The sequence below is a fragment of the Callospermophilus lateralis genome, chromosome 2 (genome assembly GCF_048772815.1).
Source record: "Callospermophilus lateralis isolate mCalLat2 chromosome 2, mCalLat2.hap1, whole genome shotgun sequence".
NCBI lineage: Eukaryota > Metazoa > Chordata > Mammalia > Rodentia > Sciuridae > Callospermophilus > Callospermophilus lateralis.
In genome coordinates this window covers 158,354,938-158,382,839 of record NC_135306.1, presented here as the reverse complement: position 1 = coordinate 158,382,839, position 27,902 = coordinate 158,354,938, and the positions used below count along the sequence as shown (strand labels likewise).

The following is a 27,902-nucleotide window of genomic DNA, read 5'->3' as shown; positions in this document are numbered from 1 at the left end:
TTTCCTTTGCTTGACTATTCTTCTAGTATAGTTTCTCCCTTATTCTGGTTTTAATTCTTATTCTCCATTTCTTCTTCATGAAATACTTTATTGAATATGTATTGTAGACAGGCTTCCTAGTTGTGAATTCTTTTAACTTTGTTTATCATGAAAGGTTTATTCTGTCTTCAGTTATGAAGCTTAATTTTGCTGAAAATAGTATTCTTGGCATCCATTTTCTTTTAGAGCTTGGTATTATTCTAAGACCCTCCTTGTATTTCATTGAAAAGATTATACATTCCTTTAATTTGTACTTCAGAGCCTTCATCTATCCCTATAAATATTTCTTGAAAGTACTGTTCATGGTCTCTTAAGATCTTTTCTCCACAAATTTATTTTCAAGATTATATACGTTGTCATCATTGCTGGAAACTCTCTATCTTCCAAACAATCTAATCTATTGGTGATACTTTCCACAGAATTTTTATCCTTTATTTTATTTATTTTTATGTGGTGCTCAGGATCAAACCCTGTGCCTCACATATGCCAGACAAATGCTCTACCACTGAGCCCCAGCCCCAGCCACTCCACTGCATTTTTAATTTGTTTTATTGACTTTTTTTCATTTTGAGGATTTCTTGATTTATTCTTCTGCAATCAGGAAACATTCTTCTTCACGATCTCTATCTTCATATTGAAATGATCTTTTACTTCTTGTACTTTCTTTCTGATTTTACTCTTTACATCATCTTTTACCTTATAACACTTCAGATGAACAGGATGAAAAACAGGTAGGAAGAACCAGCAAAACCAGAAAAAAACAATTGTTTATTTCTCCAAACTCTAAAATACTCTCACAATGCTGGAAACAACTTCAACTACTACTACTACTACTCTACTACTTCTTCCTCCTCCTCCCCCCCCCACCTCTTCCTTCCCCCGCCCACCTCCTCCTTCTTCTTCTCTTCCTTTTCTCCTCCTCCTCTTCTTCCTTCTCTGCACTATCTATTTTGTTATTAGTTTGTAATGAAGGATCTGCATTATATAGCAAATAAAGCTCTTTCTGCCTTTTGGGCTATAATGATTTAGTGATGTGCTCTACATGTTTAAGATCAGTGATTATATATCAGGGATCTGCAAACCTTTTTCTGTAAGGGAACACATAAAGATTGTGCATTCCTAACTGAAAATTCAGCCATTTCTGATAAGGGCTACTCAACCTGTAGTAAATGTTTTAGGCTTTATGAACCATATTAGTCCATCATAACTACTCAACTCTGATAGAAGAGCATGAAGAATACCATACACAACAAATGAATAAGCATGACCATGTTCTACTAATCTTTTGCTTATTTATTTATTTATTTATTTTTAACAAAACAGATAGTTTGACAGATTTGGCCAATGTGTCCAAATTAAAAAGTTTTTATTTTTTACAGGTTATAGAATTTGGAATTAGATTGTATATAACCTAGAAAATTAATGTATCATCTGTTATTTGTGTTTAATTTTATGACAACCAAACTTCTCTGTGTAGATTAATCACACTAATTTTACTTTATTAGATGTGAATACATTTTTATTCCTTTTGATAAATAGAGCTTTACTATTATTTTGATTAATTTTAGATTGTGGTCTACTAACTGGGTATCCTGACAAAGTTTGCCCAAAATGCCACACTCTGGCCCTTTTTTCTTTGTGGAAATTTTTTTCTGTGTATGCTTATTTTCCAACCATCATTTAACTCTTACTTAAACATGTATTCTGCCAGTGGGGGTTATGGTCACCTAGGACAGCCCAGACTTCTTGTGAGCAGTCACTCCTTTTCAATGTTTTTGCAGGCTGTTGATAGTTAGAGTATAGAGAGGTACTGACAGGGATCCTGAACCAGACCCAGGAAAGTGGAATACTGCTTGCCCATATTCTTCCATGTTAAGTGTCCTGTCAGTAACATGCAGAAGGGGACCTGGAGAGTGATTGTTTTATTTACTTGTTGAGCACTTCTTCATCTATACTAGATAGTAAATGTCTAGATATCAAGCTTAACATAATATTTGAATTTTAAAAAAACTAATCATTTTTTATACCAGCAAATCTCCTGCCATATAATTATTGCTGCTAGTTGATCAAAACCTACTACAGTATCAAAGATGCATTTGCACTTCATGAATTTCTTCTTGAATATTTCTTCTAACTTTCCCTCTTCTGTCTCCTTTCACCTTTCCCCCTTCTCCTCCTTCTAACCTTCTTTTCAATTCCTATATTTTCTTCCATAATTTTAACACAATAAACATGGATCCAAAATGGAAAAAAATTTACCATAATATAAACATAAGTTTATTGAATTCCCTTCCTATTATCTAGTCTGACAAGAATCCTGCATTGCATAGCAGATGTATTTATTTTATCTTATTTTTAAAAATAATATCCTAAAATCCCATATTTGCATTTCTTATTGAACACAGTTTGAATATTTCTCTGTTGGCTGATTTAGCAACATATATATACATATACATACTCTTAACATATGTACTATATATACTCATATTTGTACACATGCATATACATATTTGTGCATCCATATATACAAATACTTGTATACACACTATTTGTAGTCTTGGTTTATATTTATCACTGAGTCTGACAATGGAAAAGGAGATGGAAGACAATTTGGACCATTGCTTTTTTACACCTCCTTCCTAACTTTCCCTCAGACTTCTGGCATATCACAAAATAATATGAGATATGCTATTCTCAGCTACTTCAACTGGGGAACAAGAGAATTGGAATTTGAGTTATTTATGGATGCTAGAAATGTAAACAGTAGGTCAAAAATTTAAGAATGTAGAACATAGATATTTTATGAATATAGGTTGGAAACTTAAGAATATATAATTCAAAGAAAGTGGATTTCATCAATAGGTCTAACTTTTCCATAGTTAGGCCTCACCAGTGCCGAAGAGTCTGATCTATAGGTAGCAAAATCAATCAGACTTTGAAAAACTGCTTGTTATAAATGGTATATCAGAAATTCCTGTAAGATGGTATTTGACTTCTTGTCCTCTAAGAAACATTCCCATGCTTAGATTTTAGGATGAGCTTGTCTCTGAAAAGTGATGCATCTTAAAAGAAACAGACTTTTCATGTGTTTAAACATATTGCTTTGTATGCATTTTTATAAATATATTATTTTGTTAATTGTAGTGAAGTTACATTTATGTTAATAAATTACTTCTGTTCTTTCAAACCTTTATCAGCAATAAATTTTTGTACATTTATTTCATAAAAAATTTTAGAATGAGTGATATCACCAAGATGGCTGACTAGGAGATATCAGCCTTCCCCTAGCCTGATAGATCAACTAGCAGCTGTCCACAGAAACTAACCCCTTGGTGAGAGCCCCACGACGAAATAAGATGGAGTCACCTGTGTGTTCTGCAAAACTGAGTAAAAAATCTGCATTGATAGAGTAGAAAAAAATAATCTTGCTTGAACTATATCCTCCTTCAACCCTTCCCAAGGAAACACAATGCCACACAGAGAGAAATCCCCCAGGTCCACAGCTCCTACAAAGGGAAAAATAGAATAGGAGTAGCAGACACTAGGCTTTGCTAGCAGTCTGAAACACTCCTGAGAAGCTCAGTGTGTTCTTAGCTCAGGGAACCTTTTGGGAAACTGAATAGCTAGAACAAGCAGGGCCAGATAGAAACAAAGAGAGAAGGAGGACCCACAGAGACCATCACACTGTTTTTTAGGAAAAGCACAGTACACCTGTCAGCAGTGACACTCAATCAGAGATACCAGGTAATAATATAACCCATCAGCAAAGCCAGTCTGGTCTCTCCTAAAGGGAGTGCTATGTGGCTTGATTCCCCAAATGGCCAACCTCTAGGCATAGCCTTACTCAATAATCCAAGGCTACTCAGGAAGGGAAAAGACCCACATCAAATCCCCAAATCTACAGGTCTCACTTGGGAGTTTACAGAGTGCTTCCAGTGGCCACAAAGAAAACCTTCAGACTCTGCCAAGAGTGGAATAAGAGCAAAGCTGAAAATAACAAAAAACCAGGTTCCAGTTTTGCCACCCCTGGGAGTTTAAACAGCACTTTTTGCAGCTTTAAGGACACTTCAGATCCCACCCAGAAAGGGATATTACCAAGGCTGTGAATTAGAACCACTAACAGGCACTGGTTCTGCCACATCTGGGAGTTTAAATAGTACTCATTGGTACTGCAAAGAACACCTACAGACCCCACCCAGGGAGGAACAAGAACAGTGCAATGCAAAGAAACACACACTGTAGCCCTACTGGATTAGTGGCAATTGCAGGGCCCACCCAGAAGCTCAGCCTAACTGCAGAATATAGCCGGTGGTCTTGCCTGATAGAACAAAAACAGCTGCCACACCTGAATTCAGAGCAAAGGCAGAAGCCTAGCCACCTAGAGAACCTGAAATCAAGCTCTGCTGGCCCAAGGACTTTACTAGTTGGTCTAGACAAAATCATAGGCTAGTATAAACAGTGAAGATCTATCATTTCTTAAGATAGTTTCCTCTGAATATGTTTAAACATCAATGTAAGGACATAAGAGTTACAAAAGTTCAACAATGGACCCCAGAGAAAGGGATATTTACAAAGTGTCAGAAAAAAATTTCAGGATAATTTTTTTAAAATTCAGTGTACTCCAAGAACATACAGATAAAATAAATAAATAAATAAACAAACAAACAAACTTGGAAAATTACATGAACAAAATGAAAAGTTTGACAAAAAAGTAGAAATGTTTTTTTAAATCCTAAGATTAATAATACTGGGCTGGGGTTGTGGCTCAGCAGTAGCACACTTGCCTGGCATGTGTGAGGCACTGGGTTTGATTCTCAGCACTGCATATAAATGAATAAAATAAAGGTCTATCAACAACTTTTTTTAAAAATCTTTTAAAAAGATTAATAATATAATGACTAAACTGAAAAATGCAATAGAAAGCTTTAATAACTAGCTTGATCAGTGAGCTTGAAGACAGAACATTTGAAATTATCCAAACAGAGGAGAGGAAAAAAAGAATAAAGAAAGCTGATATAAATTATGGGACACCATCAAGAGACCTAACCTATACACAATAGGAGTTAAAGAATGCAAATTAAAGATGATAAAAGGCCAAAATATCGGATACAAATACCCCTAATCTGAAAAAGAAGCCACCCTAGGTAGAGGAAATGGAAATATCACCAATCAAATACAACCCAAAGGGGAGTTCAGCATGGAACACAATAAACTATCAAAAATTGAAGACAAAGAAAAATTCTAAAAGCATCAACTGAAAGAGAGAAGAAATGGAGTTGGGCATAATGGCACACTCCTATAATCCCAGTGACTCAAGTGGCTGAGACAGGAGGATCCCAAGTCAGAGGTAAGCTTCAGCAACTTATCAAGGCCCTAACCAACTTAGTGAGACCCTGACTCAAATTTTTAAAAGATATAAAATTAAAAAGGGCTGGGGATTTAACTCTGTAGTAAAGGACTCCTGGTTTTAATCCCTGATACTGAAAGAGAGAGAGAAGAAATGCATTTTTTATACAATGATGACTAGCATCAGACTTCCCAGCTGAAGGCCAGGAGAAGTTGGATGATATAGTCAAAGTGCTAAATGAAAAACAAAACAAAACAAAACAAAACAAAAAAACCTGCCAACCAAGAATATTGTACCTGGCAAAGCTGCATTTTAGAAATAAAGGAGAGAAAAACCAGGCAAATACACATCAAAGAAAGAAAACTTCAGACCAACATCTCTAATGAACATAGATGCAAAAATTCTCAATAAAATTCTGGCAAATTGAATACAAAAACATATCAAAAAGATTGTGCAACATGATCAAGTGGGATTCATCCCAGAGATGCAAGTTTGGTTCATCATACGGAAATCAATAAATGTAATTCAACACATCAATAAGCTCAAAGATAAGAATCATATGATCATCTCAACAGATGCAGAAAAAGCATTTGACAAAATACAGCAACCTTTCATATTCAAAACACTAGAAAAACTAGGGTTAACAGGAACATATCTCAACATCATAAAGGCTCTCTACACTAAGCCTCAGGCCAACATCATTCTAAATGGAGAAAAATTAAAGGCATTCCCTCTAAAAACTGGAACAAGACAGGGATGCCCTCTTTCACAACTTCTATTTAACATAGTTCTTGAAATACTGGTCAGAGCAATTAAAAAGGTGAAAGAAATTAAAGGGATATATAGGAAAATAAGAACTTAGCACTATTTGGTGATGATATGATTCTATAACTAGAAGACCCAAAAAGCTCCACCAGAAAACTTCTAGAACTAGTAAATGAATTCAGCAAAGTAACAGGATATAAAATCAACACCCACAAATCAAAGGCATATCTGTATATCAGTGACAAATCCTCTGAGAGGGAAATGAGGAAAACTACCCCATTTACAATTGCCTAAAAAAAAAAAACACTTTGGAATTAACTTAACAAAAGAGGTGAAAGATCTATACAATGAAAACTACAGGACCCTACAGAAAGAAATCAAAGAAGACCATAGAAGATGGAAAGATCTACCTTGCTCTTGGATAGGCAAAATTAATATTATCAAAATAGCCATACTAACCAAAGCACTATATAGATTTAATGCAATTCTGATCAAAATCCCAATGGCATTTCTCATAGAAACAGAAAAGGCAATCATGAAATTCATCTGGAAAAATAAGAGACCCAGAATAGCTAAAGCAATCCTTAGCAGGAAGAGTGAAACAGGTAGCATCACTATACCAGACCTTAAAAGGGGAGGGAAGGGAAGGGAGAGGGCAAGAAGGTAATAAAAAATATGGTGGAATGAGATAGACTTCGTTACCCTAAGTACGTGTATGAAGACAGGAATAGTGTGAATATACTTTGTATACAACCAGAGATATGAAAAATTGTGCTCTATATGTGTAATATGAATTATAATGTATTCTGCTGTCATATATTTAAAAATTAAAGAAAGAAAGAAAGAAAGCCAGCCAGCCATGCTGGGCAAGGCAGCCATTTTGTGGAGTACACAGCTGGCCAGCCTCCCTAGAAGATAAATCAACACCACATCTCCCACCTTCAGATAGCAACAAATAAAACCAGAGGGAGTACCCTTGAGATGCAATGTCTCAATAATATATCCAGGAGGAACTTGTAGAAGGATCCCTACTAGCTGAAAGTTGCTGAAATATCTTCCCTCTCTCCAGAAACAAGAGGAGTAGGGTGGAGGAGACCCAAGAGCTAAACACACCCAGAAAGTGCTAGCTTAACATAACACTCTCTATACAACCTCCATGGGAGCTTGGGTAGGGATGGGAGCAATGCCCATATTCATGGCGTGGGAAGTGATAACTCAGACACACATGGGAAGGCAGTCTCTGTCCAGGGCAGTCAAGAGGAATGGTGTCCATGATTCACAACATTGGGCAGAGGGAGCTTGAACCTAGGCTAATTGTCTGAGTCTTTTTCCCAATAGCAGGGATGGTGCCCCAGGGACCTGTGACAGGAGCTATGCTTCTGTATCATAGACCACCATGGAGAACCCACAACCACAGGTTTTCCTCTTGCAGAAAGACAATCGGCTCTGTGCCACTTTGAAAAAGACCCTGTTGAGGGGAACAGCCGTGTGGTGATCCTTTGCAATCAGAGCGACAACCTAATGCCCTTCATCCTGTGCTCCTACACTCTATAGAAACAGCTAACAGAAACAACCCAGCACCCTCTGATCATCCACCTTGGGACCCTGGGCTGATAAGTGAGAACAGCTGATGGGAGGTCCATAGCAACTAAGGAGTGGCTCACGTGACCCAGCACCTATAAGAGGATCTAAAAAAAAAAAAAAAAAAAAATCAAACAAAACTGATGAACATCTTCTAAAGTTCCCAAACCTTGATGAAATGCAAACCAAGACTCATTAAGAATTTTCTCTACCTTGGCATGATTTATTATAAATAGCTCCATCCTCAACTTTGATTACATGTATATCACTCTTCTTTTTCTCCTTCTCCTTCTCTTTCTCCTTCTCCTTCTTCTTCTGTACCAGAGATTGAACACAGGGGCACTTATCCACTGAGCCACATTCCCAGCCCTTTTAAATTTTTGTTTTGAGACAAAGTCTTGCAAAGTAGTGTAGGGCTTTTAAATTGCTGAGGCTGGCTTTGAACTTTCAATCTTCCTTCCTCAGCCTCCAGAGCAGCTGGGATTATAGGTATGTACCACAATGCCCAACTCTTCATCTTGATTTGATAGTTGTTATTTTAGTATTTGATGTTTTATACTCAACCCGTTTGATTGTATTTCTTCTAATGTTTTAATACATGAATTGGAACCATTCTTTGTTTTCCTAGTTCAGGTTTATACTTGCTTATCTTACCTGCTTTCTCCTCTTACATTACCTGCTACTGCCTCAAATCCTGCCCCTGCCATCCACCTTTTTCTTTTTAGCTTGGTGTGTACTAATATTTTGTCCATTGTTTTTCTTTTTTTTCTTTTTTCTCTCTTCTTTTTTCTTTTTTACTCTCTTCTTTTTTCCAATTTTTCTCTCCTTCCCCCTTCAGCCTCTATGTACTATATAGCAATTTTACTATATTTAATAACTATTTTTTCAACAAATCTCAGAACTTTACTACAAATTTATACCCAGGTATAGACAAGCTGTGGAGAACAGTATCAACAAGTTTTTCATTTTTCCTAAGAAGATTGAATAGTATGTGGCTTTGCTGAAGTTATTTTGTAAATAGGGTTTAGAGTTTTCTCTTAAAGTGGTGACCAGCAGAGGACACATATTAAGTGAAAATATAAATACCTGGATATTAGCCCAGCCTGGGGCTCTTAGGAGAAAAAAGCTCACAAAATAGTCCCTTGCATAAAAGAAGTAGCAATAATCATCCCAATTGATGGGTAGGACATATAAGCAGTATGAAGAAGTAAGGGAGCAAATGACCCAGACAGTCCACAATACTTCAACAGCTGATCCCATTGACACCACAGTGGCAGAAATGAACTTAGAAAATATAGGAAGTGAAAGATCATTTCAATAAAGAGATACAGATTCTGAAAAAAAAAACAAATTCTGGAAATGAAAGACTCAATAAAATAAAAAATTCAATGAAAAACATAACCATCAGATGAGACCACTTTGAAGGTAGATTTTCAGGCCTTGAAGACAAAAATATATAATCTTATATAAACAAAAGATGGTAAGAGACCATGATCAGAATATTCAAGAAATCTGGGATAACATTAAGAGGCCAGTGGTAGAGTGCTTGCCTGGCACATGTGAGGCACTAGGTTCAATCCTCAGCACCTCATAAAAATAAATAAAATAAAGGTATTGTGTTCATCTACAACTAAAAATATGTTTTAAAAGAGGCCAAATTTAATAATTGTTGGGGTAGAAGAAGGCTCCAAATACAAACTAAAGGAATGCACAATATTTTCAATAAAATAATATTAGAAAAATTTCCAAATCTTAGAAATTAGATGGAAATCTAAACACTAGAGGCATATTGAACTTCAAACATACAAGATCAAAAGATAACCTTTCCAAAATGCATTATAATGAAAATGCCTAATATACAGAGTAAGGAAAGAATTTTAAAAGGCATGAGATAAAAATGGCAGGTCACATTTAGAGGTAAATCAATTTGTATTTCAACTGATTTCTCAACTCAGATCCTAAAAGCCAAGAGAGCTTAGTTTAATGCATACTAAGCCCTGAAAGAAAATGGGTACCAACCAAGATTACTATATCCAAAAAAATTATCCTTCAGAATTGAAGATGAAAAAAAATTCTTCCATGATAAGCAGAAACTAAAAATTCATAACAACTAAGCCTGCACAACAAAACGTACTCAATGAAATATTTCATGCAGAAGAAATAAAAAATAAAAATGAAAACCAGCATAGGGAAGAATTTGCACTAGAAAAATAGTCAATTAAAGGAGAATAAAGTCTGAATTGAGCATTAAAAATAAAATGGCAGGAAATAAAAATTTAGTAACATTGAATGTAAATGATCTAAACTCTTCAAAAAAAAAAAAGAGAGACATAAATTGGCAGATTGAGTTTAAAAAACAAAAATAAAAACCCAACTGTATGTTGTTTACTCTACAGACAAAGACATCCACAGACTGAAGATGAAAGGATAGGGAAAAGATATACCATGCAAATGGAAACTGGAAGTAAGCAGGGATAGTTACTCTCATATCAGACAAAGTAGGCTTCAAGCCCAAAGTAATCAGAGGAGTCAAAGAAGGTCACTTCATACTGTCTAAGGGAATCATCCAACAATAAGATATAATGATCATAAATATTTATGCCCCCAAACAAACCCTTCTCAATACAATAATAGACCACAATACAATAATACTGGGTGATTTCAATACAACTCTGTCACCATTGATAGGTCAGCCAGTCATAAACTAAGAAAAAACTCTTTAGAACTAAGAAATACCACTAATCAAATGGACTTCAGAGACATCTACAGAGTATTTCATCCATTGACAACTGAATTCACTTTCTTCACAGCAGTACATGGAACATTCTCTAAAATCATGTTTCAGGGCAAAAAATAGAGATAGTTCCTTGCATTTATCAGTTCATACTGGAATGAAATTAGAAATCAATGACAAGATTAAAAAAACAGAAACCATTCTAATACCTGGAAATTAAATAATACACTTTTGAATGAGAAATGGATCACAGAAGAAATCAGGGGAGGAAAAAATGTTAGAAAAAATAAATGAGAATAAAGATACAACATATCAAAGTGTCTGGGAAAGTATTAAGGCATTTCTAAGAGGAAATTTTATAGCTCTGAGTTCCCACATTTAAAAGATACCAAATAAATAATGTTACACCTCAAGAGTCTATAAAAAGAACCAGCTAATATAAAAATCAGTAGGAGATAGGAAATTATTAAAATCAGAACCCAAAGTAATGAAATCGAGAATAAAAAACAACACAAAGGATCAATGAAACAAAGAATTGGTTCTTTGAAAAGATAACAAAATTGTTAAACCCTTAGCCATCTAACCAAAAGAAGAGAGAAGACACAAATTAACAAAATTAGAGATGAAAAAGGAAATATCACCACAAGCACTAAAATCCTGAGGATCATTAGAAACTGTTTTGAAAATGTATATTTCTGTAGAAAATCTTGAAGAAATCGACAGATTCCTAGAGATATATGACCTACCCAAATAGAACCATGAGGATATAGAGAACTTAAATAGAAAATATCAAGCAATGAAATTGAAGCAGCTATTAAAAGACTTTTAACAAAGAAAAGCTGAGGATCCAGATGAATTCTCAGCTGACTTGTACCAGATCTTAAAGAAGAACAAATGCAAATTCTCATCAGATTATTCCACAAAATAGAAAAGGAGAAAATGTTGCTAAATTCATTCTATGAAGTATCACTCTGATACCAAAACAGATAAAGAGACATCAAGGAAAGAAAACTGCAGATCAATGCCTCTGATGAACATAGATGCAAAAAATCTTATAAAATATTGGCAAACCACATTCAAAAACCACATTAATAAGATGGATTATTATTATAATCCATATATAAATCCACTGTGGTCAAGTGGATTTCAAGCCAGGGATGCAAGGTTGGTTCAGCATATGAAAATCAATAACTGTACTTTACCACATATAAAGAGTTAAGGAAAAGAATCACATAAGCATTTCAATAGATAAAGAAAAATTATTTGACAAAGTACAGCACCCATTCATGTTTTAAACACTAGAGTAACTAGGGTTTGGAGAAACTTACCTTAACACTCTAAAGGCTATATATGACAAACCCAAGGCCAACATTTCTGAGTGGAGAAAAATTGAAAGCATTTTCCTCTAAAAACAGGAACAAGGCAAGGATTTCTACTTTCACCACTCCTATTCAACATAGTCCTTAAAGCTCCAGCCAGAGCAATCAGGCAAGAGAAGGAAATTAAAAGAATAACAAATGGGAAAAGAAGAAATCAAATTATCTCTGCTGATGACATGATGCTATTCTAAAAAAACCAAAAAGACTTCTAGAGATGATTTAAAAAATTAGCAAATTGGCAGGATACAAGTTCATAATATATAAATCAATTGTTTTCCTATATTCCAATAATGAATCTGCTGAAAAAGCAAATAGGAAAACTATCCCATTCACAATAACCTAAAAATAAATAAACTACTTAGAAATAAACCTAACCAATGAAAGACCTCTACAATGAAAACTATAGAATAAGAAAGAAAGAAACTGAAGAACATTTTAGATATATTAAGACCTCCCATATTCTTGAAGAGTTAGAATTAATATTATTAAAATGGCCATACTAACCCAAAAATTTATACAGCTTCAATGCAATTTCCTTCAAACTACCAATGACATTCTTCATAGAACTATAAAAAACAGTTCTGAAATTTATACAGAAGAATATACCCAGAATAGCCTCGGCAATTCTGAACAAGAAGAATGATATTGGAAACATCACAATTATACCACAGAATTACAGTAACAAAAACAGCATGGCTTTGGCACCTAACAGAAATAAAGATCGATGGAATAGAATAGAAGACACAGAGACAAATCCACATGGATATAGTCACCTGTTGTTATTCAACAAAGGTGCTAAAAACATGCATTGAAGAAAAGGTTGCCTTTTTAACAAATGATGCTGGGAAAACTGGATATCCATAAATAGAAGAATAAAACTTGATCCTTATCTTTCACTTTGCATGAAAATCAACTGAAGGTGAATCAAAGACCTAGGAATTAGACCAGAAACTCTGTAACTTCTACAATAAAATGTAGGCTCAACCCTCCAACATATTGATAAGGCACTGACTTCCTTATCAAGATTCCTAAAACTCAAGAAATAAAATTAGGAATCAATAAGTGGGATGGCATCAAATTAAAAAGCTGCTGCACAGCAAAGGAAACAAGGGCATGAAGAGAGAGCCTACAGAATGGGAGAAGTTCTTCACCACCTGTTCATCAAATAGGGGATTAATATCCAAAATATATAAAGAACTCGAAAAACTCATCACCACAAAAACAACCCAATTGGTAAATGGGCAAAAGAACTAAAGAGACACTTCTCAAAAGAAGAAAAACATAGAGCCAACAAATATTTGAAAAAATGTTCAATATCTTTAACAATCAGGGAAATGCAAATCAAAACTACACTGATATTTCATCTCACTCCATTTAGACTGATTGAATCAAGAATACAAGTAACAATAAATGTTGGCAAGGATGTGAGGAAAAAACATACACTCATACATTGTTGGTGGGACTGCAAATTAGTACAAGCACCCTGGAAAGCAATATGGAGATTCCTCAAAAAAACTTAAGAATGGACCACCATATGACCCAGCTATCCTACTCCTCAATTTATAGCCAGAAGATTTAAATCAGCTTACTACAGTGATACAGCAACATCAATGTTATAGCAGCAAAATAGTCAAGCTATGGAGCAAGCTAGGTGCCCTTCAACAGATGAATGGATAAAGAAAATGTGATACACACACACACACACACACACACACACATACACACACACATATATATATACACACATACATACACATACACACATCACACACACATACATACACCACACACACACACATCACACACAATGGAGTTTTACTCTACCATAAAGAAGAATTTTATGGCATTTGTAGATATATGGATGGAACTGGAGAACATCATGCTAAGTGAAATAAACTAGATCCAGAAAGTCAAGAAATGGTAGAATTAATCTGACTAAACTTCCCCCCGCCGTGTGTGTGTGTGTGTGTGTGTGTGTGTGTGTATGTGTGCACATCACAGTGAATTTTACATTTACATATATCTATAATGCCCTAATTTAAAAGAAATATAAAGAGATAGAGTAGGCCAGTAGAGCAGAGAAAAGGGAACAGGAGGAGAGGGAGGAGAGAGGGAAAAGGGAAGTATTAGGGACTGAGCTGGAGCAAATTGCATTCCATGCTTGTACGGTTATGCCAAAATGAACCAAATATTATGTATAACTATAAGGCACTGATAAATAAACCAAAAAGAATTCAAACTGTGAGGAGGAGTGAAGTTAAAATATAAATTTTTCCATTTTTCCTGTGATCAATATTAAAGTTGTGATTTGTTAAAAATAACCTGTTATAAAACATATTTAGTAAGCCCCATGGTAATGACAAAGTAAAAGCCTATAATAGATACACTAAAATTAAAAAACAAAGAACCAAAACTTACTGCTAGAGAAAAATCACTTAACCACAAAAGAAGATAGTAAAAGAAGAAGAAAAGTGCAAAGGTTCTACGAAAAGTAGGAATCAGGCAACTAAGTGAGAGAGTTAAGTTTCTTCCTATCAATTTTTACTTTGAATATAAATGGAGTAAATTTTTCAATTAAAAGACCTATAGAAGAATGAGTAAAAAAACATAAGACCCAACTATATGCTGCCTGCAAAAGATGTACTTCACCAGTAAAGAGGTGCATTGACTACAAGTGAATAGGTTAAAAAAGACAGTTTATGCAGTGGAACCCAAGGAGTACCTGTAGTTCTATCAGATAAAATAGACTTCAAGTCAAAAACTATAAAAAACTATGATATCATGATAAAAGGTTTAATACAGCAAGAAACATAATAATTATAAATGTATATTCACACAATATTGGAACAACTAAATATATAAAACAGGCTTTAATAGATATAAAGGGAGAGATAGACTGCAATAAAATAATAGGAGACCAATGCCCCACTTTGATTTGGACATATCATCCAGACAGAAATTCAACAAAGAAATATCAAATTTAAATTGTGCTCTAGATCAAATGGACCTAACAAACTTTTTCAGAACATTTATGAAACACCTACAGAATACACATTCTTCTCAAAAGCACATGGAACGTTCTCCAGGATAAGTCAGATATTAGGACACAAAGTAAGTCTTTACAAATGGAAAAATATTAAAATAATATCCAATATCTTTTCTGATAACTATGCAATAGGAGGCACTCTGCAATCTGTAAATAGAAACTTGAAACATGGAAATTAAAGAACACATTCCCAAATATCCAGTGGGTCATTGGATGTTAAATTAAAACTGGGTGTGGTGGCACATACCTGTAAAACCAGTGACTTGGGAGCCTGAGGCAGGAGGATTGTTGTTTGAGGCCAGCTTTGGTAATTTAGCAAGACCCTCAGCAACTTAGTGAGACCCTGTCTCAAAATTAAAGAAAATAAAACGAAAAGGACTAGGGATGTAGTTCAGTAATAAAGTGATCCCAGCACCAAAACAAAGTGGGAGGGGGGTGGCGTTGGGGAAGAAAGAGAAAGAAATTTTTAAAAGGTTTTTTTTTTTTTTTAAGACAAATGAAAATGGAAACACAGTGTATCAAAACTTATGGAGTAAAAGCAAACGCAAATCTAAGAGGACAGTTCATAGCAATGAACATCTATATCAAACAAGTAGAAAGATTTCAAGTGAACAACCTGATAATGCATCTCAAAAACTAGAAAAGCAATAACAAACTAAACCCAAAATTGGTAGAAGGAAAAATTGGTAAAAATAAACAAAATAGAGACTTAAAAAACACAAATGTTCAATGAAATGAAAAGTTGTATTTTTTCAAAAAGATAAAAATCAGTAAATCTTTAACCAAACCAAGAAAAAGACTAAAATTTATAGATGAAATGGAAATATTACAACTGATACTGATACCACAGAAACACAGGGGATTATAAGAGAATATTATAAATATACACCTACAAATTTGAAAACCTCGAATAAATGGATAAATTTCTGGATACATACAAACTACCAAAATTTGAATCATGATAAAAGAAAGCCTGAACAGACCAATAATGAGCAAAAAGATTAAATGTTTGTAATTTTAAAAAGTCTTCAATTGAAGAAAAGCCCAGGACCTGATGGCTTCATTGCTAAATTCTACCAAACATTTAAAGAATGCTGGTTCTTTCAAACTCTTCCCTGAATACAAGGGAATCCTTTCAAACTCATTTCATGAAATCAGCGTAGCTCTGATACAAAACCAGATAGGGATGTAACAACAACAGCTACAACAACAGTAACAAAATAAGGAGGGGTGGGGAGAGAAGGTGAAGGAGGAAGAAGAGAAGAAGGAGGAGGGAAGGAAGGAAGGAAGGAGGGAGGGAGGGAGGGAGGGAAGGGAGGGAGGGAGGGAGGAAGGAAGGAAGGAAGGAAGGAAGGAAGGAAGGAAGGAAGGCGACAGGCCAATATCCCTGATGCACACAGATACAAAATTCTGCAATAAAATTACAGGAAACCACATTCATTAAAAAAATCATTTACCACGATCAAATGGGATTTATCTCTGATGTAAGGGTGGTTCAATACATGCAAGTTAGTAAATGTGATATGCCACATTAAAAGAATCAAACACAAAAAATCATATGATCAATAGATAGATACAGATACAGAAATAAATACAGAAAAAAGCATTTGATAAAATTCAGCTTATGGTAAAAACTCTCACCAATTTAAGTATATATGGAATGTACTTCAACACAATAAAGGTCATTTATGACAACCCACAGCTAATATCATACATAATGGAAAAATTTCAGAGCTCTTTTCCTAAGATCACAAGACAAGGATACACTTTTACCACTTTTATTTAACATAGTACTAGAAATTTTAGCCAGAGCAATTAGGCAAGAAAAAGGATGAAAGGTATCTAAAATGGAAAGAAGGAAGTCAAAATGTCACTTTTTGCAGATGAGATGACCTTGTTTATAGAAAACCCTAAAGACTCCAATGAAAAACTGTTGGAACTAATAAGTGAATATAAAATTAAGTTGCAGGATACAAAATCAACACAAAATAAAAGAGGGAATTTTGAATGTATTCATTGTAAAGAAATGATCATAGTTTAAAATTATAGATATGCTAATTACCATGAGTTGATCATTAAGCAATATATATAAATCAAAACATGACATTGTACCTTATAGATGAGTACAAATACTATGTATTGATAAAAAAAATAAGTCTGAAGTGATAAGAAATAATTGACTACTCTTGAGTGCATACATGATTCAAATAGTAATTAATATTCTTTTAATATTAGGGATGTAACAAATTTTTTTAGTTGTAGTTGGACACAATATCTTTATTTTTATGTGATGTTGAGGATCAAACTCAGTGCCTCATACGTATGAGACAGGCGCTCTACCAATGAGCTACAGCCCCAGCCTGTAATTAATATTCTTAAAAGTGAAATTTGAATTTGAATTTTATCAAAATTTTTCTATGAATCTTGAAATACATTCTTATTAGAAAATATTTCTTTGTTAAAAGTAGATTACATGGACAATTTGGTGTGGAAAATGTAAATAATTTAGATCTACTAAACTAATGAAATATATGATTTTTTTTCCATTAAAATATTTGAAATTTGACTTTACTGTAAAAGGAAGTATCTCAGCAGTTTCTATTTTCCATTGGATAATAGTTCTCATAAATTCATTGGAGTTCCTGATTTTGCATTTCTCACAAGCTGGGTAAAATCACCCCTTTTAAATAAGTGGCATAGCTATTGGAAAACTAGCAGAAAGAATAAGTGAAAATTTGTTTAAAATAAAAAATACTTTGAAATAAGCACTTTTCTTCTTCCCCAAGTAACAGTCCCTTAGTTCCCCATATGCCTCAGACCTTGTGGAAAAATACAATCTGATCTCCTCACTGTTCATATTTGGACTATACTTTTTTAAATTAGTTTTTCAAATAGGTGGCACTTGGCATGATCCTTTTTTCATTTCCACCTTTCTTAGATAAAGGTACTCCTTGAAGACAAAAGTGTTTATGCACAAGGACCTCAAGATGATATTTTGTGTTGTTAGTAACCCTCCAATTTCCCTAGGATGGAGTTTTAATCAATAGTTCTATCCGACCCAACTTTCACTCCTACAGCAGTATTTGCTCATCTTTAGATGAGACTCTTGGCAGAACCTACTTATTACAGTAGCATGCCTTTTAACATTAAGTCCTTAGGGATTCCTGATATATGGTACCAGCTGCATTATTCATAAACTCAGAAAACAACTGGAGATATTTATTATTATAGATATTAAATGTTATAGATATTAAATAAATATCTATTATTAAAATGAACCTCTCCATGGCCATGGAGGAAAGGTCTAGAATCTCTGTGATAGAATTATCAGAATTCTTGATAGAACTACAGAATTCTTATATTTAATGGAAAGAACTCTTACACTATTATATTCCAATATTGAAGCAATGCAGTTTGGCATGTGTGCAATGCAGCTTGTACACTTAAAAGTACAAGCTCTGACTCTACTCTGCTTGGATTAAAATCCTGGATTTGCCACTTACAAGCTGAATGATGTTGGGTGAGTCTCTAAGCCTCTATTTTCTCATTTGTGAAGTAGGAATAATAATTTCATCAACTAAGGGCTAAATGAAATCACTCATGTGACATTCTTGGCATGTGGTAAGTTCTCAGTAATGTTAGCTATTATTACTTTCATTATTATATCACTAAAGTATTTGCATAGAATATTACTAAAATTATATTTTATTCCCTGTCTCAGGGCTCCTTTGGGTATAGATGTGGGAATAAACTAATACACAAACTAAGAGGTGTCATTTTCAAAGGTAATAAAGTGATGCTTCTAACCTCATTTGCCCTCTGAATTTTTGAGGTTCCTAGGTACAGTAGTAGATTGCATTATTTTTTCTCAATTCTTTAACCCCTCCCTGAACAGGATTTGTACATCCACAGTTTTTTCCATTTGTTTTTGCAGTCTCCCCTACTAGAATAGTGGAAGGCTATTCTGTCACCAAGTGTTGATTTGCTTGCATGACTTGCTTTGGATGTGATGTATATAGAGCTCTTGAAAGTGTTTTCTTGATTGGGCTTGCCCTCTTGTATGTCTGTCACCTGCAATGAGAAGAATTTACCTGCAGAGAGCCACAGGTTCCTGAACTCTGATTTTTGTAATAGATGTGAAATCAATCCAAAGCCTAAAGCTCAGCATATTAAGGGCAAGCCCTGCAGCTTATTGAGAAAAATAAATATTTGTCATTATGAGAGCCTGATATTTTTGCAGTTGTTAGATAGCTGTGAAAAAAAATGTTAATATAGTAGACCTAAACTGCTGTCCTTTTGTTGTTGTTGTTTTTGCAGTGTTGGGAGATTTTGGACCCAGGTTCTCACAACATGCTAGGCAAGTCCTCTACCACTGAGGTATAACCCCATCCTGAACTGTTGTTGTTCTTGCAAAGCCCTCTTTGTAAAGTTGGCTTTTGCTGGCTTCTTGAAACTTTGATTTCAGGCCATTGCTACAACTGTATCTTCACTATTTGCACAAACAATATGGTTTGTGCTGAGTGTCTGCTTTTCTTCTGGGAGTGTGGGCTTTTGGTATGCATCAGTCAAAGTCTTGCTTCGTGACCTTCCCCTGATTTAAAAAAAAAAACACTGATGCTGAATATCTACTAAGCTTCCTTGGTAAACAACATTTCATCTGTATCCTCACAACTCATTGTTGGGGAAATTGAGGGCATCCTGAGTGACTCTACTGGGAGTCAACACTTGGAATCCTGTGTATGATGTTCCTGGACTTCACCCTAAGTACCTTTTTTGCTGGTTATGCTTTGCATCTTTTCACTGTAATAAATCATAGTCCTGTGAGTTGTCCTTGTGAATCATCAAACCTGGGGCTAATCTGGAGACCTCCCAAACACAGTTCAGTAACTGCTGCACTAGCAAATACAGGTGCAAATAACTGATTGTACTAACATGACTCATGACCTGTTGGTGTTCTGATGCTGTTTGTAATGCCACTGCTTGTTTGGATTCATAGGCTTCTATAAATAAGAAATCTTTTGTTGTAAAGGGACCTTGTGTCCCTACTTCTGCTCCCACATACAAACTTCCTGTGTACTGCTAAGGTTTCACAACCAGCTAAACGAGATTCCCATGGTTAAAGGGCTCTGTTGGTTAATCCTTTAAATCATTTCCCTGTCCTCCTAAGATGGCTTTTGCTCAGCTTCCCTTAGGGGCCTATAGTTGTTTAGCTATTCTGTGTACAACCTTTCTCAATAGAAAACTGTGTTGGGTTATAACAAATAATTCTTTAATTTCAAATGTATTAATTTAGGTCCCTTCATCTCTGACTCTGACTTTATATCATAATTATTATATGTTTTATATTTATATAATTATATACTCCACAAAAAAATGTTATGAGTTTTGCTTTAAACTGCCATGTGTATTTTCAAGAAAGTAAGAGGAAAAATTGTCTTTTATATTTATCCAGCTATTTACCATTTGTGATGCTCTTCTTTCTTTCCTGGAAATTGGAGTTACCATATGGTATCATTTCCCGTCAGCCTGATGAACTTCCTTTGCTTTCCTTGTTCTGCATGTCCGCTGGCAATGAATTCTCGTGGTTTTTCTTTATATCTGAAAACATCTCAGTTTTGTCTTAAACCTTGAAATGTATATTCTCTGCATTTGGAATTCTTTTCAGACAGATTTTTTAAAGTCTACACTTTAAAGCTAGTCCAGAGCCTTCTGGCTTTCAGTTTTTCTGATGAGGATTTAGTGGTAGGTTGAAGTGTTCTTTTCTTACATGTAATGTGTCATTCTTCTCTGGATGCTTTTAGGATTTTCTCTTTATCCTTGATTTTCAGCACTTTGACAATGAACGTACTAAACATGTTCTTCTTCACATTTCTCCTGCTTCAGTTTACACAGAGCTTAATGAATCTGTAAAATTGTATCTTTAGCCATGTTTAGGAAGTTTTGTCATTATCTCCCCTCCCCCTGATTCTAGTTACTCATATGTCAGTTTGAAATTGTGCTACAGGTCTCTAAGGCTGTATTCATTTCTTCAAAACATTTTTCTATCTGTTCTTTATATTGGATACTTTCTATTGATCTATCTTTAGGTTTACTGACTCCCAAGAGTAATTTAATGTCAATAAATTAATTACCATAATAGAAACACAAAAATAGAAAATCAGTATAGTTCTGTATTTATTTAAAGAACAAAATATATGATAAAGAACTATACATAAAGCTTTATTCCCAAATGATTTCACTGGTTAACTATTTTAAATCTTGAAAGAAGATATAAGATAAAACTTCCAAACAGTCTGGAGAATATTGCCCAACTGATTTATAAGGCAAGAACAATCATTAATACCAAAACATAACATAAATGTTACAAGAGAAGAAAATTAATAAATATAGATGCAAAAATACTCAGCACAAGGTTAGCAAATTGAATCCAGAAATATATAAAAAAAGATAATATATCACATTCAAATATACAGTACATTCCAGAAATGCAATTTTGGATTCACATCTAAAAAGCAATCAGTGTAATTCACTATATTGTTAAGTAAAGGAGAAATGCCATATTATTACTTCAATAATTTCAAAATTTTTTTGATAAAATTTAAAACTCAAATATAGGAGAGACAATTCAACCCTGGGTGAGGAATACAAGGAAACTTCTTTTACAAAAGGGATTTTACAAAACAATCAAGTCCAAACCCCAAAACTAACACTAGTATCATTCTCAATGGTAAAATAGTAAACATTTTCCTGATAAAAATAGGAGAAAGGCAAGAATGTTCTCTCTTCTTCTCTTGAACATTGTACTAAAGCTCCTAACCAATGCAACCAGCATATAAAATAAACAAATTTACATTAGTTGAAAAGGAAGAATGCAACTATCTTTATTTGATGACATGGTAGTGTACATAGAAAATCCCAAGAAATCTACCAAAATTGAATTGAGGATATTACAGGATTCAAGATCTGTACATAAAAAACCACTTGTGGTGTTCTGCACTAGCAATGAACAACTGGAAAATGAAAAAGTTATTTTAAAGTTTTTGGAGCATTATAACTATACATAATAGTGGGGTTTATTATGCTATATTTGTACATGCACATAACATAATTTGATCATTTTCATTCTCCATTACCTCTCTTTTCCCTTCTCTCTTCCCCTCCCGCCATCTCTTTGCTGTACTGTACTGGTCTCCCTTCTAACATTATTTAATTCATGCATTATCATTATGCATAAAAGTGAGATTCACTGTGGTATTTTCATCCAAGCATAGTAGATTTCATTCCCCAGTACTTACCCATGCCCTCCTATTCTCTCTCCCTCTTGATCCCCATCTTCTATTCTGTTAGTCTCCCTTCTATTTTTGTGAGAGCATTTTTTATTCTTTTTTTTTTACTAGCAGGAAAACAAACAAAAAAAATCTACATACTATTTGTAATATCACCTAGCAAAATTGTACAAAATATTTATACCAAAATTTACAAAATATTGTGAATGAGATAAATTTTCTAAAATTTAGAGAGTCAAAGACTCTAAAATGGCCAAATTAAAGACGGGCAAGTCCAAATGTTGGCAAGAATATGGAACAAGTGAAATTTCCCTACATTCCTCATAGGATGTAGTCCTTTTAAAATACACGTTGCAGTTACTTATAAAGTTAAGTATTCACTTGGCATTTACCCAGAAATTCAAAATTCACAGAATGACTTGTAAATTCACAAAATTTTGTCAGATATATTTATAGAAGCTTCATATATAAACAGCCTAAAACTAGGAGCAACCCAAATGTCCATTAACAGAATAATAGGTAAACAAATTAAGGGATATACTTACATGGAGTAAAACTTGGCAAGAAAAAAAATTACCAATAAGTAAATTAATCTCAAAAAATATAAATTTTAAAGGTTTAGCATAATAATCCACAAATATTTTAATAAAATTTTCAATTAAAATATCAATTCAAAATAAGTTAGATACAAAAGATAACATATTATATTCTTTTTTGTTTATATGAAGTTTTAGAAAAGGCAAAACTAATTTGTGTTTAGAAAAATCAAAAACAGTCATGACCCCAAGATAAAAGGATTAAGTGGAATATGGCACAGGAAATTTTCTGGGAAATTGTTCTCTTTCTTGACAATGGTGTTGGTTATATAGATCTATGTATTTTTCAAAACTCCTCAAACTGTACACTTGAGATTTGTGTGCTCTACTGTATATAAATTATACCTTAGCTAATATGAAAAGAAAGATATTTACATTTTTCTCCAATGAGCAAATTAGATTTCATTTTCATTAATTCCATATAAGACCCAAGTCTTTATTTGGGTTACCTTATAAAAGAAGTTTATATATTTGGAAATTGATTTATCTTCCCTTTGTTTTTCTTTCACTTCCTCCTAAAAACCATAGTATGTGAGATAAGGTGGGTGAACATTGAAAAAAAAAAAAAAGAAAACTTGCATTGGAATTTTGTCATTTGGACCTTGGGCAGGCCTATAATTTGAATGTGTGACACTAGAAATGGTTGCTATGGTGATAAACCACTTTACTTAAATAGCATGTATTTTACTCAAAATTCAGAGAAATGGTAACAGTTTCTAGTAATCATGCACTGGTATTAACTTGCAGGGGTATGCCTAAAGCTTACAGGTTTTGCATCCATTATCGCCAGATAAATTCATCAGGTTAAGGTTATGCCAGTGAATAAATGAAATATATTTAGCCCAATCTTTGTTACATATCTTCCCTTACACACATGGAACCCCTTATTCAAGATTAATAATAGGAGGTGAAGAAATCAAGCCAAGGGTATTGAATTACAAGAAGGTGAAACTGGAGGGGACCTTGTAAGGTCATCTTTTCCATCATTCTGCTTCCAGTAGGACTGACTATTCTTCAACGGTTACAAATGGTTAAGAATTTGTCAAAGATGAAGAACAATTGAAATGCTGCTTGGGGAAGCCCCTAGTGTGACTGACTATAGCACTAGGGGTGACCTCTATCTTCACAGTATCTCCTTCACTTTATAGATTTTAATTTTATATGTGTGTGTATTTATAAATTATTCTTCTTTCTTTTTAGACTGAAGAGCTCTCTTATAAAGAAACTGTCACCCTTTAGTTACAATAGTAGTCTGACTATAAACCTTCTTTGGTTCCTTTACATATATTTTCACCTGGTTTCAGTGTTTTAAGTAAAATTCATCATAATTTTATATGAGGATAGAAGTATTTTCCCTTGATATCTAAGATGCTTTCTGATGATAGTAAGGTTTTCTTGCCCACTGTACAGTGGTACTTTAGATGCATATCTTCAGAGCACAATCTACAGTGATTTTTAGATCTTCTCATGAACTGACAAATAGATGGCCAATAGTCTCATGATGATCATTTAGGACCTTTTCCCCTACAACTGAATATTGAAATTCTTCTGTCATCTTTCTTGTACAGTCTTATGGGAGCTCCTCTCCTTCTATTTGCCTTTCATGACCTGCAAGATCTCGTAGCCTTGGCAATTTCACTTTTCATTTCTCTGTCCTATTACTTACAAAACTGTAAAATTGCATCAGTGACAGCATAGATCCCCGAGGAATCCCACCAGCTATGAGAGAAGAAAAGGAGAAACCCAAAACTCAGATAATCTATAACCTAACAAGAAATCTCTGAAAAAGTAAGATTTGTTCACAGTCCTAGAAAAAGCCTGGAAGCTGGAATTTATTTTGGCTGTTTATATTCCAAGGACTTGGCTCTTTATGAAGAAAACGACAGCTTGACCTAAAGGCCCTGTGATGGCCATTCTGCATCTATGCTCTGTTGGCATTGGAGAAAGGTTTCAGTTGAGGGGTGCTCAAAAGGGAAGTAGGAAACTCTTTAGAAAAACTATTTAGAAAAATGGTTCTGCTTCCTGAGCCATGCCATTCTAAACTTAATGCAACTGCAAATGAACAAAGAAAAATTGTAAGGTATAATTGTGCTCATACACACACAGTATTTTATAGGTTAAACCCATATACACAGAAGCTTCTGAGTATTTGCAATAAACATTTGAAATAAAGGTAAGCATGTTTGCATTGATGCTACAAGGGATTTGTTTCAATGCAGCTAGTTTTAGGCCAATTTTGAAACTTAAATTATGGTCCTCTATATTAGTTCGAACTTGTATTAAACATCAAATTGACAAAGAAGTAATAACAGACTCCTTTTTATACTGAGAGTAAGATTATTAATTCCTATAACTGCTGTGGAAGATAATATGATGACATCTTTTAAAATTATAAATTCATATACCTTTTTGATCCAGAAATTCTACTTTTAAAATATATAGCCAATCAATAATAGTGACACATGCAAAATGACACAAGTCTAAGACTATGATAGCAGCATTATTTGTATTAGTAAAGTACTGGAAACAACCTCAATGTCCATTGTGAAGGGACTGACTAAATAAATATAGTACATTGAAAGAAAAGAATTACTGCCTAGCCAGAAAAAAACAATGAGCAATCTTTTTTAAAAAAAATTGTCATAGAATGATCTTCAGGATAGTGTGTGTGTGTGTGTGTGTGTGTGTGTGTGTGTGTGTTGTGGGGAACAATATTGCTATCCCTGACCATAGAGATTGTATTTCTGAGTATTTCTTCCTGGACCCATTAGTCTACTTTAAGGACTGACATACATTAACAAATGAAACAGCGAGGAAGAATGGAAACATTAAGCCAGATATGAATATAAGCAAATTAAAAGGAAATATTTGTATAATATTAGTTGCAGTGGAATATTGAAAAACATTCCCTCAACTATGTGAATAATAACTCAGAATCCAAGTAGAAATATCAAAAGAGAGAAAGAGTTACACTTAGATTTGTCTTTTAATAGGATTTGTATATAAAGTTAATTAAATTTTATGAATTGAAACTCCTAAATAGGTTTTATGTTTTGGACTGTAATAAAGAAAGCCATGTGTCCTCAGTCAGATACCAGAACATTAAGGGTGCCATAATCTCACCGTATTGACGAACATAAGGAGTTTCAACAAGAGGAAACAACCCATGTTAGTGAATATTAAAGACTTTTAAATATATTCTGCTTTTTGAAAGAATACATAGAAGCAACTGAGAAGTCTTCTTGGGGGTAAAAAGGAAGAGAAAATAACCTTTTTGCATTTCAGATTTATACAAATTATTCAAAGTACAAAATGCTTTTTGAGTATTACCTGCTCAAGAATTAGCATACATGGTTATAAAGTCAGACATGAGTGAGGCTCTGAAGAGGCACATATTTAAGAATTGTCTGCCATAAACAGACACCAGGTAGCTCTTCTCTTTCTTTAAATATAGATATCAAAAAGTGTAAATGACCTGAAACTTTGCTGCATCTCTGGGAAGTTGTTTATTCATTGGAGATATATATATATATATATATACATACATACACACACTACTGTGCATAAAATGTAGTTATAATTTGTGTTATAAAATGTACTTATTATATATGAGTTTGAATGATCAAAGAAACACCAGATTAATTTGCTTTGTGTTATGTATAATTTTTTCACATTTTTGAAAATTGTTCACCTGATTATTAATCCACATGTACTCTTTCAGTTAACCAGAAGAGTAAACTTGTGAACCCTTTCTCAGACTGTTGTGTGTAGATGAGAGCATGTTATATCTATATCCCATGCCCCTGGCCCCTGTCCTGTTTTATAGCATCCAGGAACATTCTGCTCTCTTTTATAACTCTTTTGCTCAGTTTAATTTAATTAAAAGTGATTAATTAAAATGAACCAAAGGTCAAAGTAGACTCTGCTTCCCTCATGACATCAGAATTTGAGACTAGTTCCTCTTCTACTATTGGAGTGAGGTGATCTGAGAACTTACAGTTGCCTGTGAAAATTCATCTGCTTGTTTTGTGCTTTAAGCTCACACAGTACTTTCATGGCTACCTCCTCTGTTCATTCTCATAATCAAAGTAAACATGCAATTATTGTTTTCCATATCCCTTTACCAGTGAAGAATTGAGACTTCAAGGGGTCTACAGACCTGCCCAAATGGTGTGACTAGGATTATAAGTTAGTTCCTGGATTCATGCAGGAGAATGGTAAGGATATGAGAGTGGTTGGTATGTAGCAGTTTTGTACCCTACTGGGCGGGCACATGTCATTTTGCATGACAGAAGTTTTGAAATTGAGCCTATATGGTTTGCTTCACACCAAACACTAAAAAAGTCACTTGGCTTAAAGGTGATAAAGGGCCAGGTGTGGTGTCACATGTGGAAGGCTGAGGCAGGAGAATTGTAAGTTTCAAACCAATCCCAGCAACTTAGTAAGGCCCTAAGGACTTAGTGAGACCCTGTCTCAAAATAAAATGTAAAAAAAAAAAAAAAAAACAACTAAAGGATCTTTTTGGAGAGATTAAATAATAAGTTTACAGTGTGACTATTTTGTGTCCCAAAAATAGAATGCTTCAACTTGCAAATCTTTAATGACAGTGTCGTTCTTTGAGTTGATGTTTATTTTCATGTCTGAAAATTAATTCAGGTCTCTTCTTTCATTTATAGTCCAAGAAATTACTTGGAACCAGTAAGAGGGCAGATACAGAAGACGTTGACACGTGCTGTTCTCTTTCCACCTCTAGCAAATTCCTTCCAGCTGATCTCAAGGGAGAACTAGAGAAAACCCCTGTGTCTCCAACCAAATCCACTGCTAAATCCACTGCCCTGCTTCGATCCAAAAAGAAACTCTAAGGCTCCCTCCAGTGCTGAATAGTACAAAAACAAACTGCTCTCTCTAGTGCTAAAGGCAGGGCATAGGAGGGGAAAGGACAATACTATACGGAGATTTTTTTTTAGCTCGGCTGGGCCCTGCCTTGTGTTTGCATCAGGTTAAAACTGAAGCTTTTATCTCCAAAGCAGTATAAACTGCACAGGGTGTTGGAGGACAGTCACCAACAGGCTTGATGTCAGGCTGCAGCTGAAATCAACATAAGTTGTACCTGAAGTTTGCTTTGGGAG

The 27,902-nt window shown here is 34.3% G+C and overlaps 1 protein-coding gene across 1 annotated transcript in view; it reads left to right on the top strand.

Moving 5' to 3' along the window:
• Stk33 (serine/threonine kinase 33) overlaps nt 1-27,635 on the top strand; it is a 74,010-nt gene extending 46,375 nt beyond the window's left edge. Inside the window, exon 13 of the mRNA XM_076844193.2 lies at nt 27,477-27,635. Within this exon, the coding sequence (XP_076700308.1) occupies nt 27,477-27,635 (159 nt within the window). The remainder of the gene's footprint in view (nt 1-27,476) is intronic.
• The last annotated feature ends 267 nt before the right edge of the window (nt 27,636-27,902 follow it).